This window comes from Tetrao urogallus, assembly GCF_951394365.1.
Source record: "Tetrao urogallus genome assembly, chromosome: 2".
Lineage (NCBI taxonomy): Eukaryota > Metazoa > Chordata > Aves > Galliformes > Phasianidae > Tetrao > Tetrao urogallus.
The window spans coordinates 20,570,044-20,590,427 of record NC_136814.1 but is presented as its reverse complement, the minus strand read 5'-3'; the positions used below and the strand labels follow the sequence as shown (position 1 = coordinate 20,590,427).

At 39.3% G+C, this 20,384-nt stretch overlaps 1 protein-coding gene across 1 annotated transcript in view; it reads right to left on the bottom strand.

The window, feature by feature from the left end:
* PTPN14 (protein tyrosine phosphatase non-receptor type 14) overlaps nucleotides 1-20,134 on the bottom strand; it is a gene marked incomplete at both ends in the record, with an annotated part of 63,431 nt that extends 43,297 nt beyond the window's left edge. The window contains 2 exons of the mRNA XM_079549910.1: nucleotides 11,952-12,121; nucleotides 19,961-20,134. Of these exons, the coding sequence (XP_079406036.1) occupies nucleotides 11,952-12,121; nucleotides 19,961-20,134 (344 nt within the window). The remainder of the gene's footprint in view (nucleotides 1-11,951; nucleotides 12,122-19,960) is intronic.
* Between the last annotated feature and the right edge of the window lie 250 nt (nucleotides 20,135-20,384).

The window sequence follows — 20,384 nt, the reverse complement described above, 5'->3', positions numbered from 1 at the left end:
TTTATTAAAAATTGGTTTAAGTACAAGCATAACTCTACTAAATTATTCTCTAGACATACACAAAAAAAACTTTTAAATTAAGGCTCTGGAAGAAAACTTTGTGTATTTATGGAACTCAAACAAACAACAACAAAAATTAATAAAAACTTCACGTATTCCTGTCTCATGTAATCAACATTCAAATAAAGCTCTACTATATTTAGATATATAAATATAATATATGTAGGAGAAGTTGACTTTGTTTGGAGCTAAAATCCAGTTCACTCATTACATTTTTATACATCTCCGGTAGTAAGAAAACAGTGAAATGAGACATAATGAAGTTGCCCCCTATGTGTTGGGCCTACAGTACAGTAGATCATTCCTGTGAAACTATTACTGAAGCACCTAAAGTTTGCAGAAAACATGAAAACTCAGGCTGTTTCCCTTTCCCAAAGACTGATGAATATAGGATTTTCACAGAAATAGTTGAACATTCACTCTGCACATCAGCAAACCACGCAATAAAACTGTGGCCCAAGAAGATGTTAGAACTTCCTTCTAACAGGAGTGGATGCAATCCTGCAAAAGCAAACGCAGCTCTGATAACAATGGGCAATGTTGCCAAAGAAGTATATGAATCACTGCCCAGTTGGGTGGGTAAAGTAGAATCATTTCATGAAACGAATAATTATTCTTTGTAAAAGCTTCAAAACAGCTGAAGATATCAAATGCAAAAGCAGCTGCCAAAGATAAAACAGGGAACCAGTAAACATTTCACTGTACAGGAATGTGCCATCTTCTGACACCAAGACTTCTGCCAAATTCTTTTTGAGATTTTCAGCTGCACAGGGGCCTCCGCACAAATGCTTCTTTTAAACATACTCAGAGACTTCAGGATTGTACTGACATCCAATTGCAGCTTTCAGCTTTCTACTCTGCCAGTAAGGGAAAAAAATATTAAAGCTATTCAGCTCCCTGAAAAAGGGTGTATTTCAAACATGTTGCACCTCAGCAATAAGGATAGAAGATGATGTTTGCTCCAGCCTGTAGGACGGCCATCAAAATTCAATAAATTTGACTGAAGACTTGCAGCACTGCTGTAACCAAGATTTCCAATGCCTACAGAAGTCTCGAATTAAAAAAAAAAATAACCCCAATCAAAAGCAAAGGTCTGTTTGCTCGAAGTTGTTGGCCCAAATGACTCTTTCTGACGCTGTAGCCAAATTTCAGACATCTACCTGAGGCTCCTTAACAGAAGACCAGTGAGCCGCAGTTCCCTTTTTGACACAAGCAGCAGAGAAAGGATGAATCACCTGAGGAAAGCGATCCATAACAGAAGAATCCTGAATCACGCTCTGGAAATGCCCTTCTCTTCCCTCTGATTACACAGGAAGTCTGGAGCAACCTTTACTCCTGAGACTCATCAAGAGAAGATGCATGACTACAAAAGGACCAGCCTGCATCACAGAGACTCACATGCAGACCTCCAGCAGTCTGCACTTCGCTAAAGAGAGCACTACTCACTGCTACTGCAGTCTGTAGAAAGATAAAATAGGGATATTAGCCCCAGTCTAGGTAACATGTTCATCTCTCTAAACTAGCGCCTTAAGTACCCTGGGAGACAAGTCAAGAGCAGCACACCATCCTGTAAGGTACACTATGATACGCACTGTGTGTACTGTGCTACTTAATGAATGGGCAGACTCATTTCACAATGATATGCACTGCTACTACACCTTAAGGGGGAAAAAAGCACTCACACACTTTCCGATAGTTTAAATGACAAAGGCAGTGAACTGCACAGTTCGTGGATTAGAAGAGGATGTTTCCTTTCATCTTTATTTGAGGACATACATAAAGGCTTATGGGCACATCCCTGACTCAAGTATCTGGGGATGACAAGTGTTTTCCATTTTTACACTTCTCTTATCCAATCTCTCATAAAACAAAGGATTAAATAGAATCCCTCTTACTTTTCTTAAAGGGGGAGAAGCAAAACTGCTCCATTACATTAGATATCCCAGCCATTCTCAGTATAACTCTGAAGATTCTCACTGTAAGCTGCAACTGAGAAATTAAAAACAGCTATTCATTGAAGTAACACATTCCCGTCTTCTGACCAGCAAGGACAAATTGGTTAAAAACAAGCCATTCTTTTCTGGGATATGATATTATGCATACATCATTAATGCAGAGGTCAGAACCAGGCTCAGAAAAGTTGGGCAGGGCCTTGGTAGGGCAATCACAAGTGAAATGGATGATAAGCTGTACTTTTTAATAAGTAACCGTGGATCATTTGGCCTTTATTTTAAAGCTGTTTCATTTCATGCAAATGCTCTTTCTACTTTATGAGCAATAAGAACTTCATTTTCTCTTTCTTCTCCACCATTAAGAAAGCAAAAGGAAACAGTTCTAGTACCAGCATGTCACTTGTTTGATTCTAGAACTCCACAGGCTTGTTTACTTTCATAAAAGTGTATTAAAATATATACTATTTTTTGACTAGCCAATTAATTCTTGCTTTTATTGCTACGACAAACCATGTCCTCTGTCTTGTGCTAAATGCCAGTTCAGATGTATGCCTGTATTTAAGACATTTACACTGATGTAACATAACGACACACCCACAACACTGAACTGCATCCTCTTGCCTATTGCTTCCAGGCCCTAAATATGCTTGCTGCAGCCAGTACCAGTGGCAGACATGACTAAAAACACTACCTAGCAACTCAGAATCAAGCCCTTGGATGTAGTTTGAGAATGAAAACACTGAAAAGACAATATAACAGGACCTGAAATGCTGTGTTTTCCTGAAGCCTTTCCATTTGAAAACAACACTGTCCTCAGACATCTTTAACTCTCCTAACCACTGCATAGCAAAGCCAAGGAACGACATTTATCCCACCTTTGTTGCTATTTTATTTCTTAAGATATAAGGAAATCAAATTACATCTTCTTTTCCTACAGCACAAAAAGTATAAACCTAAAGGAGCAATTCTGTATTACAGGAAATAAGCCCCCCGACAACCCCACTTGCTTTTATAGTTGTATGTCTGTTTTAATGAATGTGAAAAAACACAACCTTCAGGGAATAAAACAGATCAAAAATCACCCTGTTAAAAGTCATTCCAACGACGACTACAGCAGAAGCTTTTTCACTAAATTTTACAGAAACTTCTTGGCCTTTGCTTCACACAGAATGAATCCACATCCATCATGGAGATGGTGGTGTGCTTTTGTCTATTAGGAAACATTAGATGTGAATTTCAAGTCTCTGGAACATTATTTCTGTTTAGAAACTCCAACAATATTTGCTTTTTGTTTGCCCATACCTCTACATCTTAAACCTGGCATAGCCCTTGAGAGTTAATACCTAGCCAGAGTTTGCTTATCAAGTGCTTTGTATGTGAGTAAATCCAGCTTGGCCACCTTGCTAAACTCAACTTCTCAAATGCTTCAGTTATGTAAGAAGGTTACTATCCATAAGCTTCAAAGAAAGCAAGATCCAATTTCTCACTTCATATCAAAAAGAAAATTAGTTGCAGTTTTCCTGAAGTTTTCTACTGCAGATTACAGCAAGATGTAAAAATCACATTTTAAATAGAAAATAGTAAAAATCACATTTGAAATAGCCTGCTATGAGCACAAAATGAGAACAGCAGACACATTCAGATCTTACAAGCAGACTTTCGAGTGGTTTTCCACAAGTATACACACAAAATAAGTACACTGTTAATAATACAGCCACAATTTGTGTGTGTGTGTGCATGACGCTGGAAGATCTACCAGGGAAAAGCAAAAGGCCAAGAAAGATAACGATTCAAGGCAAGGAGAAGAGCACAAATTTAAGTAAAAGAGAATTTACAAATGAAGTTCTGTCAGGTTCCAGGGGCTGTGCATGAACCCCCTCAAAGGCATGCCACTATTTAAAAATGACACATCTAGATATGCTTTTCCTTTCGTTTATTGAAAGCTATAGAATACTTGGAGTCATACCTCTCATGTCTTCACTTCCTTGCTGCATTACAGAGCTGGTTTGAGTTTTGTTTTGAACACATAAAGGAATCCCTAAATGAAATTCATATACACTAACATAATTTCAAGAGCAGTAAATTTTAAGGAAAAATCCAAACAAACTCAAAGAAATATACACAGAAAATACTTGTCACAAGTATTGACAATAAAATTATACATCATTCTATGTAAGTGCAGAATTTTTTCCTAAAGTATAAATAATTTCTGGTTCCCAACTGTGGGAACCTCATTCTTCAGCAAGAGCTGCTCAGCGTTCAGTGCAAGCTGTGTGAATACTTCCACCACCCCAACTGGCATGGGTGAATCCAAGCTGGTCTACACTAGACCAATGAGGAAGCCCCAGCAATCTGTAAATGCTGTCATTTAAGAATTAGACACTCAAACATAATTTGCTGTCATTTAAATGGCCCAGTACATAGCCTAGAGTACTTTAACAGTGTCAGATCTACTGAAATTTAATACAAACAGTTTCCATCATGGGAGAATATGTAAGAATACGTGACTAAGCCCAAGAACATAAAATAAGTATTATTTCCTCATGATAGATGAAAATGTGATACTGTCTAATGCCAAGATATTCCTGTTACAACATTTCTAACCATCACTGCCACTGCCTTCAAAACACACTAAAGCAAAAATGCAAGCTGAAGTATCCAAAACTGTATTTATAGTTATGCAATGCTTTTTTAGAATTGCTACACATGTACTGCACAACCACAGACATGAAAACACATTCACTTTCTGGTCTAAAAGCACCATATAATGTAATAGATTAGATCTAAGCATCAACAGCTTCTTAAAATATCTGGCACAAAGAGCTCAGCTTTCAATAATCAACATACAGAGAACAAGCTCCCCATTCACTGAAGAAAGTCAGCAGGGAGAAGGGTTTGCCCTCCTCAGCAAATTATTTTATAAACAGGGAATTAATGTTGAATCTTGAAGGAGTTCTTATTTTTTATGTTAGATCTTAAACATTCACTGAAATACAAAGCCAAAAGAAAAACCCCAAATCCCCTCAAACAAGAATATTACCAAAAAGCAAAACAACACGTAACGATATGAATGCAAGAAGAGACCAAGCAAGCACTGCACATTTTTTGTTGCTGTTGTCCTCCAAAAACATAATTAAGGCTTATTAAGTATCAGGTTGTTTACAAAGTTTACTACAAGCTTAATGTGTGTTTTTTTATGCTGCAGTAGCCACTAATATTTAAAAAGTCCAATAATTAAAACAATAAAACCATCAAAGGAGCACCAAAATGGAAATGTTCCAGACTGTCTAAGCCTGGGTGGCCAACCAGAGCTCTTACGACTCATCCAGCCTGCAAGCAGTTGAAAAGCAGCACATCTGGCCACATGAGCTCTCCAACCAGAAGCTAAGATGTACAAGGGCGGCTGTCAACACAAACAGAATAGCCCGAGTTCGAAGGCAACCACGAGGATCTTCAAGTTCACCTTCAAGCCTCCACACAGCACCAGCCAACATTCAAACTCGATGTCTGAGAGTGCTGTCCAAATGCTTCTTGAACTCCTGTAGCTCAGGGCCACGCTCACTGCCTGGGGCAGTCCGTGCCATGCCCACCGCCCTCTGGTGTGACAGAGCTGGAAATGCTATTAGAAGAAACTTACACTGGCTTATGCTACGGTAAAAACACAAAACAGTTCTGATCATTACTATCATATCAGTGTTGAAGTGCACAGCCCTCTTGGTGAGGAGATGCTTCCTCTTTCTCACCGGGCAGGCCACAAAGCACTTTACTGTGCCAAGTAAGGGCTATATGTCATGGCCCACGTGATGTGACCAGAACTGCCCCATAAGCATGGCACAGCTGATCAGCACCTGCACAGGAATTAGGACTTTTCCTAGAAGAGGGCGATGGAAATTGCTTGCGTTTGCTCCCCTGGAAGCTACACAGCCTGCTCCTGGACATGGTCTTCTTAAAGGAGCAAGCATACTCTTAAACCATAACTGGATAAAGTGCGCTGTAAACTTGAAGCAACAAGTATTTTTTGGAAGAGAAAAATTTGGGCAAAGAAGTAGGGCTTCCTCTGTTGGAAAACCAAACTTTAAAAGTAGTTACAGCAGTAACATTGAATTGTTAAACTCAGATTCAACTCTCCAGGTGCAAGAGACCATTTATCTGGCCTTTGTTCTTAAACAGTCCACACTCCCACTTCCCACTCATTCGCTTAACCATCCAACTTAATCACACACCTCTGTACTGCTATCCTGTACGATATTACTCTCTCTCTATATATATACATATATTTTAATTGATGCTGAATTTTTAAGAACAACTGCCATTAAAAAATCCTAAGGGTCTACCAAAGGTGTATGAACAAGTGGGCCACATAACCCATCCCAGCCCATCACTTCAGGACAGCAAAGTCAGTGCTGTCCCAAACAAACTGTATGGTATACATTGTGCTGACACACCGTGATATACAAAAATACTTATTTCAGACAATGGAGTCACCACAGTGCTAAATCAACTACTGTGAACAGGGGGGTACACAGAGAGACTTCTCAGACTGCCAGAAGCCAGAGGTGTGACCAAGCGTGGAAAGAAAAGCAGTTTAATGTACCTTATAACCCTAGCAGTCAAAAGAGTTCCACATCACCGAGCTTGCCACAAAAGCAGATGGGCACACGAGGATGTGTTATCCAACCTTAACAAGCAATTAAAAGCACCATTTAAAAATAGAATCAACCAGTGCAAAAACTGAACTGAATGCACTTGTATTAAAAGCTAGCAACATAGGAAGATGTGCAGCTTTTGTTTGTTCAAAAAAAGTCACATAAACACAAGCTCAAGTAGGTGAGACATTTGAGGAGGTTTTTTTGAACTGAGGTAGGGTGAACTCTGAAGAAGAAAGGAAGGAAAAGAAGTCCAGAGTTCAATTAAAAATAAAAATGGATTTGCCAGAATCCTTTTCCCCTGTAAATAAAAAGTGGTCCCAAACCACATATTTTCCTCTCCGTTTCATACTGCAGGGATGTAAAAACCCACACCATCATAAAGGTCTGTAGCTATATATATCTAAGAAAATACTTGTTTTCAAAGTCATCACTGAGCAGCTGCAGAAAGATAAAGGGGGGGACTGTGAAAAAATATTTCTTTAAAAGATAAACACGAGAAAAAAAAGCAAACAGCTAGAAATGGTGAAGAGCGAGCTAAGATAATAAAACAAGACAAAATAGACATTTATTTAGTTAAAGGAGGATAAGTTTAAGGCTGATTTTTCCATAGACCCTCCAAAAAACAGGCCTGGTAGCCACTGACTCCGATTCTCCACCTGCAAACATTTCTATGCAGGTGCAGGCATCTCTTTCCAAATATTCAGGGCTTTCTTTCACTGAAAAGCTGTGCAGCAGGCTCTTTGGGAACAATGCAGAGCCGAGAGCTGAACTCAGGGCAAGCACCCAATGCAGCACAGCATACGTTCTGCAGGATTCTGTTCCTACACAAACAAATCAAACCTAACTATCGCACACAGTACCATGGATATCCTACTCATCCACGTCACTGCTTCCATTTTGCAGCAGCATACTCCAATCTGCAGCAGTGCAAGCCTCATTTGCACAGACATTACTAGCTATGAGACTGGAAGCTCCTTCCAAAAAAGAAAAACACATAGACCAAAGCACACATCCATTATTTCACAGGAGGCACGAGCAGTATCACGTGTGAAGAAAGAGATACTGCGGGAACTAAAATGCAATTTCAGTTTTCCTTTGGAAATGTAAGGAAAAAAAGATAACCCACCATAACTGGACATGGATCGTCTGATACTGATACAGAAAGCAGCACCCACATTTTCAGAAAGCCGTAAGTGTGTGGGTTCTCTGTTTTTGGAACAAGAGCACATTTGTTTACTCTAGACACTGTACAAAGACTTTAAAAAAAAATGGTTGAAAGGATGCCTCCCCTCTGAGGAGCTAGCAGAAAATAAAAGGCAGATTTATATTTCTAATCTATGCAAACATCTACTCTACAAAGCATCACAAAGACTGCTTTATATCAGATAGTATGCAAATCCCAGGTGCCTTAAATATGCCAAAAGCATGTGCAGCATCTCCACCTGCAATGGCTACTCACTCTGAGAACAGCTGGATGACTAAAAAGAGGTTATCTAAGCAGCCCATAGAGCTTTCTATGAAAAATTCCTTTTGCTGATGTGCCAACTCCCATAGTCCCACCCAAATGGCATCTGCTGTAGCTTCCATCAAGACTGAAGAGCTTTTTAAATTGATCTCATCTGCTTTAAAAAAAAAAAAAAAAACTTCAATATTTTTTCAAATTATACTAATTACAAAACGGCTAAACTTTTACTGATGCCTTAGGAAATGATCATGTGGTTATAATTCATAATTCCCATTGGAAGATGTCTCTGGGACTGGGTGCATGTGAGACTCTGAGAATACAGGCAGAATTGATGCTGGAGTGACTGGGATCTCAGAAGAGACAGCACTAAGATCAGAAGTTACCTACAAGCAAGAAACTCAACACAAGACAAAACAGAAAGAGCAGACAGAATAGGAAAAAAGAAGTAGGGCTCTGTTAAGGAGAATGCAAAACATCAAGAGTACAACACTGTTACACTGAGAGAAATGCACAGCAGCAATGTTTGTTTAATTATTTTTACCAGGAAGAAAGAAGAAACAGGTGGTTGTTTCTTGTACATTTCCCTTGGATACCTGCAGGGAATTTCCATCGCAGGTCAGGAAACACAGCTGTCCCGAAAAGCCTCACCATTTGCACTCAAATATCATTAGCCAAATAAGAGTAACTGTATCCTATTCCTTCTTCTTACCCTGTTCCAGTGCTCTATTTCACTTTTTCTGAGTAGGAAAAACAAAACAAAACAAAACAAAAACCCACACAATTAGTATGTGCATCTTTAAGCACGTGTCACATTTATAAACACACCATGGAGTCAGATCTGATCTACTAAAATGAACTGTGTCCCTCTGAGTACTCTTTGCCTCATCTTTTCTCATAGGTCTCAGAGGTTGACTGTCAGACTCGTGTTTTCTCTTTCCTTCCCAAGGATCCCACATGCCCTATCCTCTAACATCACAAATATCTCTTATGGCCTAACATAAGGCATCCCACACTGAGCCGTGGCTGTGCTTGTGGTTATGTGATGGGCACCTGCAGCTCTGAAGCTCCTCAATAGGCAACCTGGGGAATATTCACACACTCTGTCACTCCATACCTATCCACACTTTTGAAACAATGAAATCACCTGGACACAAACTAAAATCCAAACAATTCCATCTGAACATTAAAAAAATAATTAAAAAAAAAAAGACAAAAACCCCATACTCTGCTATTGTGAGGGTGATTGAGAATTTGTGGGGTCTCCTTCCATGAAGTTCAAAATTCCATGGAACCCAGCCCTAAGCAATGCCCTCCAGCTGGCCCAGCTCTGAGCACATGGGTTGGGCAGGATGAGCTCAAGAGATTTCTTCCAAACTCAGCCACTCTGTGGTTAGCACTGCTACTTGTGTTGTGCTTCAGCATGTCAGCTGACATTCTCACACTGTATTTCAGAAGGACAGTACTGACTACTTATTAGGTTACTAGTAAATTTCTCTCCCAGCATGTCACATATGGCCAGGTGTTCATTGCATCTCTACCACTGGGGGACACAGTGGTCAGACCACTGTTACCTTCATTTCTGCATTATACATTTGGCTTGTAATATACAGCAAGTTATCAGCAAAACCACAAAAGGCTCCTGACCACTGTGAGAGGAACTGCTCAAGCAGAGCTCCTCTCTCTCGGCAAAACCCAAAAGCCTTGGATCATTTCCTCTCTATTCAACAACTGTACAAGGTCCCTGGCAGAATATTCAACCTGGGACAAATCTCTCATAACCAGCTGTCACAGAATCACAGAATTGTAGGGGTTGGAAGGGACCTCCAGAGTCTATAAAGCTACAAATCAGAAGTGGAGTAAACCAACTCAGTCAGACAGTCACAATCAAGCCTAACTCCAAATGCATATATACTCAGTTTCAAAACAAGTGTTTAATCAGTTTACCAAGTACAATCAAATTAAAAACAAACAAAAAAACAAACAAACTAAAAAAAAAAGCCCTATTTGTCCATCTAATCAGACTTCAGACTAATCCTTCCTCTGGCATTTGTTTCAAAGGAGTTCTCCATGTATTCACCACTAAATGCTCTGAACCTAAAATTTACTGAATCTAATTAGAATTGCACAGTTGAAGGTTTCCCGCCTTTACATCACCCTCACAGAAGAGATTCTGCTTCAGAAGAGAAAAAATCCTGATCTTACAGGCTATTCTGCTTCTGAGATCCATTACTAATCTGCTAGTTTTGATGGAGGGATTAAAAAAAATAATATCAATGTGAGACACTTAGAAGTCTCTACAGCATATGTTATCAATCATATCAGAAGGAAAAAAAAAAAAAGCAGCTGCTCAAATTGAGAGTTCTGTGAGGTTCAATTGTCATTGAAGTGTTTTGTTATTACCAACCTGGGCAAAATGAGCAAATATACCTCCACAGGTGAGATAAGAATGAGCAATCAGCACTGCAGGCTGCATCTTAAACAGGCAATAGCATCCAAGTATCTACCTACAGTTCATCCAGCACACAATTAGGCTAGGATCAGGCCAACAACCACGAGCAACAGAAAGAAAAAAAAAATAAAAAAAATCAGACATTCTGACTGCACATTAATTAATTTTGAAGGAAATATTCTGAGGTTTCCTTCTTCCAAAGCACACAAGACAGGAATGCACGATATAGACAAGTGTCAATGTTTAGTTTCAAGTCTATTCACAGGGAAGTAAGATTTGTTTTCTTTAGGCTTTCGACTCCCTGTTTGACAAGAATTCTGCATACACAGTCATGACGCTGCTTGACAGCTGTCATTTAATAAAATCAAATATTTTGCATCCTACCCAAATTAGTTCCTATGTTCAATCTTAAGATCCTTTAAAATACACCATATGCAAATCCTCAGCATACTTCATATCTTGCACACCTAGAATTAATCTACTGTTTCTCAACTACTCTTACACAACTTTTAGATACTATGACCATAAGGTGAATTTCACATTTGCAGTATCAAGGCTAGCACAGAAAGCTTCTGCCAGCCTGCACCTCTCATCCACTTATTCCAGTCTTGACCTTACAACAGCTGTGCTAATGCAACCATGTCTAAACCAGATAAATTAAATAATTTTGGCTAAAAAGAAAACAAGCCCATCCCTTTTTGGGTGAGGTGGGCTATTTATTTATTTATTTATTTATTTAATACAACACAGATGTGCACAAACCACAGTGATGTGGTTTACAAGGGCAGCCCCTCAAAAAAGCTGTATTGTTACAAATGCAGCACAGGGCTCTGAGTAAGAGAGTAATTCCCATAGAAGTTGTTTGCAAAGGTGCAGCCTGATCATAATTAAAGGACTAATACCCTCTAACAATTTTAATCCTTTTGTGAACTACAAGGAGAAAGATCAAGAATGGGATGGGCAAAATCCAGAAAGAAACCAAAGTTCACTTTCAGCAAAACACAGATGTAAGAATAATAAACTGAAACTGTATGTGAAAGTCATCTGTGTATAGCTTTCTTCTAATCAGTTGAAGGTTAAAGGAGTATTGTCACGGTGTCTCTTTCAAAATTTATTTCAGATTCTTAAATATGTATTTATCATTCCTTTTTCGTTTCTGCAGTTGGCCATGTATAATCAATCATTCACCAGTATTGCAATCTTTTTTTCCCCAAACATATATAACTTAGTGATGATTGCCTTTCCCTTTTTGGGCAGCAGGCAGGAAAGGAAAGAACCAGGTGATTCCTGAGTGAGTGCTGAATGTCAGAAACAAAGTAATTGTCCGTTCCCTCACAGCTATCACACAGAAGTGTGAACAGAGGGAATTCACATACCTTGTTACCTCCTGTTGCAGTCTGGAAACGCTGGGCACATAGAACATTACCCCGAAGAAAAGCAAAGGCTCATTGGCAAATTTGTCCAGCTGCTTCTTCAGAGGCTTTTCCAGTTCAACCCAGCGGGCTTGCTGGCTCTTGCTGAGAAACCAAAGGCCAAAGTAGTGTGTCTAGATAAAGAAACAAAATAGTGTCAGTTTATCCTTTTCAGCTAGACCACACACCAAAAACCGACACCAATGCAAACAAGAACAGATGGCACTGTGTCAAATCTGCCATTTCCATATATAAAAAAACAGAGGTGTTTTGTTGTTGTTGTTGTTTGGTTTGCTTTTTTTTTTTTACTGTCATTCTGTGATTTTTAGAACATCCTTGAAGACAAATTAACACTGCAGTATAATGTACTTCACATGCAGTACTATCAATCCTCTTATCTCTCCAGATACACTACGGGGTTCTATCTGAGATTATGGCATAGATAACTAACTGATTTGCAGAAAATGTCTGGTTCAATTTTATTATTTGACATGCTTACACCTGTACCTTGTGAACAGACAGCAAACAGCAAATATTAAGTCTTAATCAAAGCGCAGAGCGTCATGAGATCACACCCATTGCAAACAAAAGGACAAGGCAACCCTTCCAACTCTTCCTATTCAATGTAAACTTTCAAGTAGCTTTCATTAGTTTAAAACCCTAAAACAAATGAAATGCTTATTTTGTTGTTACAGCTTAACTTAACTGGACAATCCTTCCGCATGCAGTCACAATACTTTGTACACAGTACCACCTTTCCAATAAAGATACTGGAGAGAAACCTACACACATTTGCCAACATGTATTTACCAACGCCAGAACCATTTTCCTGATACACTATACATAATATTCGCATTCTAAAATAAAAATCATTCACAAGGTTTTATGACGTGCAAGAAAGTACTGCAGAAGACAAGTTGTTTCCTCTAGGCTCTTGAAAAATAACCATGTTTAAAGCTTCAGCTATTTCATATACTGCGTCAGTCTCAATCGCTGTCGTGCATCCCTTAAAAGGGACAAAAAACTGTTCCTGGTGGGTAGTAATTGACAAGGAGCAGTTTTCAGAAATAGAACTTTAAGTTCTATAAACTGGTAGTAAGAAGCTGAAGGCATGTCTGATTCATCATGAAAGGTTCCATCAAAAAGCCCCTAAACCACCTACGCACTGTGCCAGTACTGTCCATAAATGCATGTTACAATTAACACTTAGTACTACAACTACAGATCTGAAGGAGTAAAAAAGCACTTGTGCTTATTGAAGGAAATAAGCCATCCCTTCCATTAGTTTAGATTAGCCCTAAATGAAATAAAATACTTATTTTGTTGTTACAGCTTAAGTGGACAACAATCCTTCCACAGGCAGTCACAAGCTTTTATACACAGCACCACCTCTTAAATAGAAATACTGGAGAAAGGGTAAGAAAAAAGAAACTTATTTCCTGTTTTGTAAAGTGTTCATTTGAAATTACTTTTAATACATTCCAAAAGTTTGGCCTAGAAATCAACCATCAAGATTTCTCCAACCAAATTTTCCAGATACTCTCATTTTTCAAAAATGTGTTATCAAAAATAGAGACAAATTGCAACATGGCATTTTGCAAAAGCAGTCATTACAAGTCTGTTTCACTTCAGAAACAGAAAGGATACTTCTCTAAAAAACACTATATCTACCATGACTTAGCATCCAAGACACACACAACTAATGCAATACTGAAACTTTAAAATACTTAGAAATTACAACAACGCATCATAAGCAACATTGCTCTAGTCTTCTGATTGCTGATGAACATGCAAGAAAATCATATGCAAAAATGCTGAACAGTAGCATAGGTGTATTTACTTTATGGTCTCATTGTGCACATAGTTCATATCCATATAATTCATATAATTTTCCAGAATGTCCAGATTAGCATTTAGCAAAGGTAACGAATTCAACTTGATTCCTCAGTTAACTCTGTCAAATCTGCAGTACGCCTTGCAAATGCCTCGTTCTTTCTCTTTAACAGTAGCTTGGGTACAGCATAGCAAGCTGGTTCCTTTTTTCAAGAAAATCAGTGCAGTATTTCCTTCTAGAATTTGAAGTCAGTCAGTCCGGGAGACAAAAAAATCCAAACAGATCAGCATAGGGTAACCTTAAAACAAAAATTCACTAACCAATTAGCTGATAGATGCCTATTCTCTCTCCAGAGTCATCACTGAATTAAGAAGTTCTTTTTGACCAGCTCAGTGTGATAGGAATTAAAGTAAACTAGCAACTAAGACGACTTGCAGCCTGAAGTCTAAAATAATTATTCAAGGGATTGAGGGCATTAGAATTGAACAGCTTGAATGAGCACGTTGCCTACTGAACAGCTGGGCAATGAACAACAAAAATTTAGTTTTGTTACAGTAGAAGTTTCTTCAAGTATCAAATCCAGGAAAGAAAAAAAAAAGGAAAAATAATACAATCTGAATCACTTCTAAGGAATATGAAGAGAATGCTGCTTCTAAGCTTCTGGAGTAGAGCAGATACAGCAGACCACCCCTTGGGAAGCATGCATTTCACAGCGCCAAAAGATGACCATTTTTCCTGGAAAGCAGCCTGGAAAGGATCAAGCAATTGCAGACAAAACACAAGAACTGCAGAATGGAGATTGAGTCACAAATGCATGCATTCGGAAGAGAAGACCAACACAGTTATCTGAATATTAGCTTCCAGTAGCCAGGAATTTTTCTTCTTGAAAATGTTAGAATTTTCTAACAACTCTCTGTGCAGAAGGACTTCCACATCCACTACCACAAATGCCTAAAGAGCTTCTACCCCAAGAAACATCAGTACTTCTGATCAGGAACAAAGGAACACAGGACTGGAAATGGCTGAACCTCCAAGTTCAGCACACTGTGACCTGTCACATGATAGTACAGAAAGCCTTACCAAATCTGAGTCAGGTGCTGCCATACTCTAGCCTACAGAGCATTTTTACAACACAGAGAAATCACAGGTTGGATGGTCGGATGATTAAAAACAAACAAACAAAAAACCTTTTCATCTATAAGCAGCTGGCAAATTGCAAAAGGTGGTCTACCTGTCCATCTCAAAAGTAAACCATTGGCAAAAAAAAAAAAAAAAAAAAAAAAAAAAAAGTACACCTACTTGTGGCAGGCCCCAAATTAACACAGGTTGCTCTAGTAAGTAAGAACAGCAAAGTGGCATAGAAAATAAATGATGCCTTCACTTCTAAAAAAACATACATCTTCTACTCAGGGTTGGCAGATGGGCAAAAATACACTTTTTATAACAGTGAACATATGCATACACATTCAGTTTATGGACAAAGAGCTCCAGTTGCTCATGCTTTTGGTCTGTCTAATCCAGAAATGAATGAAGAGCTCTGTATGAAAAGAGTTTGCAAGAGTTTTTTCACAAGGCTTGGGCATTATCCTTGCCTATCAGGCATCACTTCATCAGTGTACAAGGTACCCATGCAGATGCTGTGGTATGAATCTGTGAATCCAAAGTGCACTGTGTGAAAAGGTGATCTTTGAAACATGGTAATACAAAAACTGTGTGAATAATTTCTTTTTTTTTTTTTTAAAAAAAAAAGAGATGTTTTTCCTGCTCAATTTCCAGTCAATGATGCAGTCATTTTATACTTAGACTTAGCCACAGTCCTAAGTCCAGAGCTACGCTTGTCTTTTTGTCAGGCAAAACCAGCAGAACTGTCAACACTACCAGACTACTTGCACTCACTAAACCAGCAAATCTCACTCACAAGAATCCAGTGAGACAGGCTTAGTGTTTATTAAAGCATCTGGTTAAGTGGCCAACTAAATATTTATCCTCAGGGAAGAGGCAGAGTTCCAGCTCCTCCGGGTGAAAGCATTAAGCTCTGCTGTCCTGGGGTTCTCACTCAGCCAGCTGTTCCTAGAAGGATCTAAGCACTGCCTGAACTCAGCCCTAGCAGGGTTGGAGAGAAAAGTCCAACCAAGTCAACTGTGGAGGCAAACTGGATGCTGAGCAAGAGTCTCCAGTAGTATCCAACAAGGAAGGAGCATCTTCTAGGAAAAAAAGAAAGAAAAAGAAAAGCAGAAAATTGCCACCCTTGTGGAGCAGCTCGCCACTCTTTCTTTGGCTGGGTTTTGGAACACCGCAGTGCTGGAGGTACCACTATGGAGTTGAGCTTTAATAAGTAAGTTCGGTCAGAAAGAACCTTGCCCAACACCCTTTGCCGATCCCACTTCCCCTCAAAACAAAACCTCCACAAAACAATACAAATTACTAACAAAACATTCTAAGATCTGTAAACTTATTTTTTAAAGTTAATAAAGAGAACAACAGGAAGAAACAGAAGTGAAATCTCACAACTCTCAGAGTTGTACAGATTACTTCGCTATTTGAAGTAAGTTCACTTAGTCTCACTTGAAAGGAAAATGGTACTGTACTGAAAAAAACTTTTTATAATCTATGCAGATCTGTGCAAAATTATAAGAGGATGCTTCTGACTTCATCCTCCTCCTCTTTGCCCTTCCTCCCCAGTCTTCTTATTCATTTTTACATAATGTTAAGCTTATAAGCTCAGTCCACGGGGACTGGTAACTGTTCATCTACACGGACTGATGCTTTGTCAAGAACTTTGCTGAAAGGGATAAAAACAGATTTTACAGTAGTTACATGGCTACACTTTCTATTGACCTATTCCTGAACCCTGACTCAGTCAGGGAGTGAGCTGCATTCCCCAGAGATCAAACAGAAATATGCATAATCCATTAGATACTGTTTTTCAGTTGTGCGCAGTGTAATGATTGACGGTTCTTTGCAACAATATATATACAGTTATATCAAACAGTTTTGCTTTCTGGCAGAAGCTTCAAACAGTTGTTTGGGTTTTTTTTGTTTGTTTGTTTCTAAAAAACAGCTTGAGAGAAACATGTATACATTCCTAGCACTAAGGTAAATGTTGGGGTACACCTGGGATCTATTTAAACATAAGAACAAATGAAGGTATTGAACAAAAGTTGTACTTTATTTTTAAAAGAACAAGCATTTTCAGCTGGGACTGCATGGAGACTTGAAACAGGATGTTAGCTGTTCTGTGCACATGGGATTTAATGAAGTTTGTTTTTTCTTTACTTGTACATCACAGAAGTCTTTTGCTTCATTTTGGAGAATTCACGAAGCCTCTCTCCAACACGGATTCTTGCAAAACTGCTTTACTTCCTCAACCAATACATTTAGTGTGGCCTCTCCATTCTACTCAGCTATCAAGTTGTGAGAATCTCATAGATTAAGTTTTGTCAAAATATCTTTGACCTTTCCGTGACATTTGATTGGTCAGTGACTGCAAACTTCTGAAAACTCTAAGGAGGGAAGAGGACTGTCACAAAATGATTGCATTAGCCTTCTCTCCTCTGTCAGCCATGTCATGAAGACTAGAGGGTCCAAATAAGAATTGAATTTATGGTCAGAAAGTTCAGCACACATTAACAAGCATCTCAGAGCTTGCTAGTTCCAAAGATTTATTACATGAGGAGCAAAGAGGATGAAGGCACACCTAAGGGTTTGAAGATGCAAGTAATTCTCTTCCCTCCTAAACAAGCAGCAGTGGATGCTTCTAGAATCAATCAGAAGGGGAAAAAATAGAAAAGAGACTCAAGAACACTTCTGTTAAAATATGCTGTACTGTTGAAATCTGAACTTTACAAAATTGGTTCAATACTGCCAAAACTTTGTTTAGAAAAAAAAGTGGAGAGGGTGATGAAAGAAGGGGAAAGTGTTCCAACAACATCAAAGCATTCTCTCCTGTGTTGTTAAAATATTTTTTCATCTTAAAACACAAACTCTTTGTGCTGACATTTCTTTTTGCATGACACAAACAATTTTGAAAATGAAAGAAAACACCAAAGCAATACAAAGCCCCCATGAAACTGAACACTGCCCAAAACAACTTCCTTTGCTACTATACTGTCTGATCTCTTTTTCTGGAAAATTTTGAAACTTCAGGCTTCATTCCAAAGTGGAACAAAACATATTCTGAAATCACAATATGCTTTGTGAAGAAGAATGCTAACCCACTGATAGAGCTATTGTTCACAGAGGCAGGTGCATTTGTACAGAAAGAATCTTCAGGCCCCACACTGCGCCAACTTGATAAACCACAAGGAATACAAGGAAAATCACTTCATTCTTTTCACTCCTCTCTGCACTGGAAGGAAAAGGAAACACCTAGCCTCTGTACAGACACTCCAAAGTGTCCCCAGCAACAAAAAGAAATCATTTTCAATTCCTGGGAACTCCTCATATCTAAAAGACTGGGGTAGTAGAGATGCTTCTATATGTTTAAAAATACGATTATCAAAAAACACCATACCATCTTCTGACTCTGTCCTATTCCTGCTGGCACATTCCTCTGCCTATTCCACAGAAAGACAAGTGAGATTCTTCTCTCACTCATTATCATTGCTGATCTGCAAAATGAGTGTTTAGCTCTCATCTGCATTAGCTATTTGTATGCTACCTTCCAGTTGCCACCATTACAAAGGGCTCTAAATGTAAGACACTGCAAGATCCAGCAGGACAGTCAGACAATATGGAGCAGTTCCCAGGCAATGATTTTCAATCTGTGGTTTGCAAAAGCCCGTAAGCATGCAGGATACTTAAGGAGTCCACGGAGTTTAAGATAAGACAGTTCATTTGTGCCACACATTGGAGGGAGCTTTCTCAACACTTAACAGACAAACTCTACAGCAAGAACTAGAAAATAAATGATTTTGGTCTTTAATAAGATAAGTCTGGGTCTCTAAACTTTTCTGTAGTAAGTACTGCAAATGAAAGAAACCTTTTGTTGTTTTAGATACTAAGTATTTCAGTTAAACAAAAGAAAGAAAAAACCACCCTCCAATTTTACTAGCTGTTCAGTCTACTAGAACAATTGTTGCCTGTTGTAGTAAGTTAGTAATAAGAATATATTTGTATCAAGGCATACATTTGAAAGCCAGAGGGCTCATTCTCACTGATATAACTCAACCTACCATGTCAATAAAATCAGGGTTTCACTCAGACAAACATGACTGCAACTTGGCGTATCAGCATCTTGATTCAGAAAGTAACACTCATCATTTTCTAAGAAAAGAAGAACTTTGTCCTCACACTTCAAAGAGCTCTCAAAGCTACAATGAAAGAGCAATAGCACAGCACTCTGGGTGTTGCTCTATCTTCAGTTTTCACGCAACCAGAAGATGTTCGAGCTCCAGCTGTTGGTCATACCTGGCCAGCTCTAAAAGTAACAGGACTCATAGGAACAAGGACTGCCTGAACTAAATGACATAATTAGGTTGGAAGGACCTTAAAGATCACCCAGTTCCAGCCCCCCCTACAACAGGCAGGGCTGCCACCCACCAGATCAGGCTGCCCTGGGCCCCAGTCAAGCTGGCCTTGAACCTCCAGGGATGGGTCAACCACAGCTCCTCTGTGCCAGTGCCTCACCACACTCTGAGTAAAAAATTTTCACCTAATATCTAACCTAAATCTCCCCTCTTTTAGTTTTAAACCATTTCCCCTTGTCCTATCACTATCAGATGGTGCAAGAAGTTGGTCTTCCTCCTGTTTATATAAGCTCTTGTCAAGTACTGGAAGGCCACAATGAGGTCTCCTCAGACTCTTCTCTTTTCCAGGCTGAACAAACCCAGTTCCCTCAGCCTGTCTTCATAGGAGAGGTGCTCCAGCCCTCTGATCATCTTCACGGCCCTCCTCCAGACCTGTTCCAACAACTCCACATCTGTCTTGTGCTGGAGGCCCCCAGGCCTGGACACAGTACTCCAGATGGGGCCTTACCATGGCAAAGCAGAGGGGTACAATCCCTTCTCTCATTCTGCATCTTGTGATGCAGCCAGGATACAGCCGGCCTTCTGGGCTGCAAGTGCACACTGCTGGCTCATGTCCACTAAAAATGTGTCAAGTTATAAAGTGACAGATGGCCTTTCCTGGTTACTCTTACCTCACGTAATTCCAGCCTCTGAGCAACAGCTTCCAAGCACTCCTGTCCTGTGCTCTCCACAGAGAGAGTGCATTCGATGACATTGCTGTCCAGCAGACGGATCCGTGTCACAAAGCAGTTCTTGCTCAAGACATTGTAGCGTCTGGTCCGTCGTAGTTTCAGCCCGAAAGGCATGGCTGTTGGCCTAGAAGATTGTCTCTTCCCTTTACTCTTCTAAGAGTATCAGCACACTTTTTGACTTGCCTTAAAGGCCTCTTCAATTGGTACTACTCTCCTCCAAAAATGGAGGTGGCTGTCCATTCCCAGGGCAGGCTCCAAGGAATTCCTGTGAAATACATACAAATAAATAGAGTTAGGTGTGAAATTCGATGTTCCCAAAGATCAGAGGAACGAAAGACTGCTGAAGGGAAAACGGTCACATTCA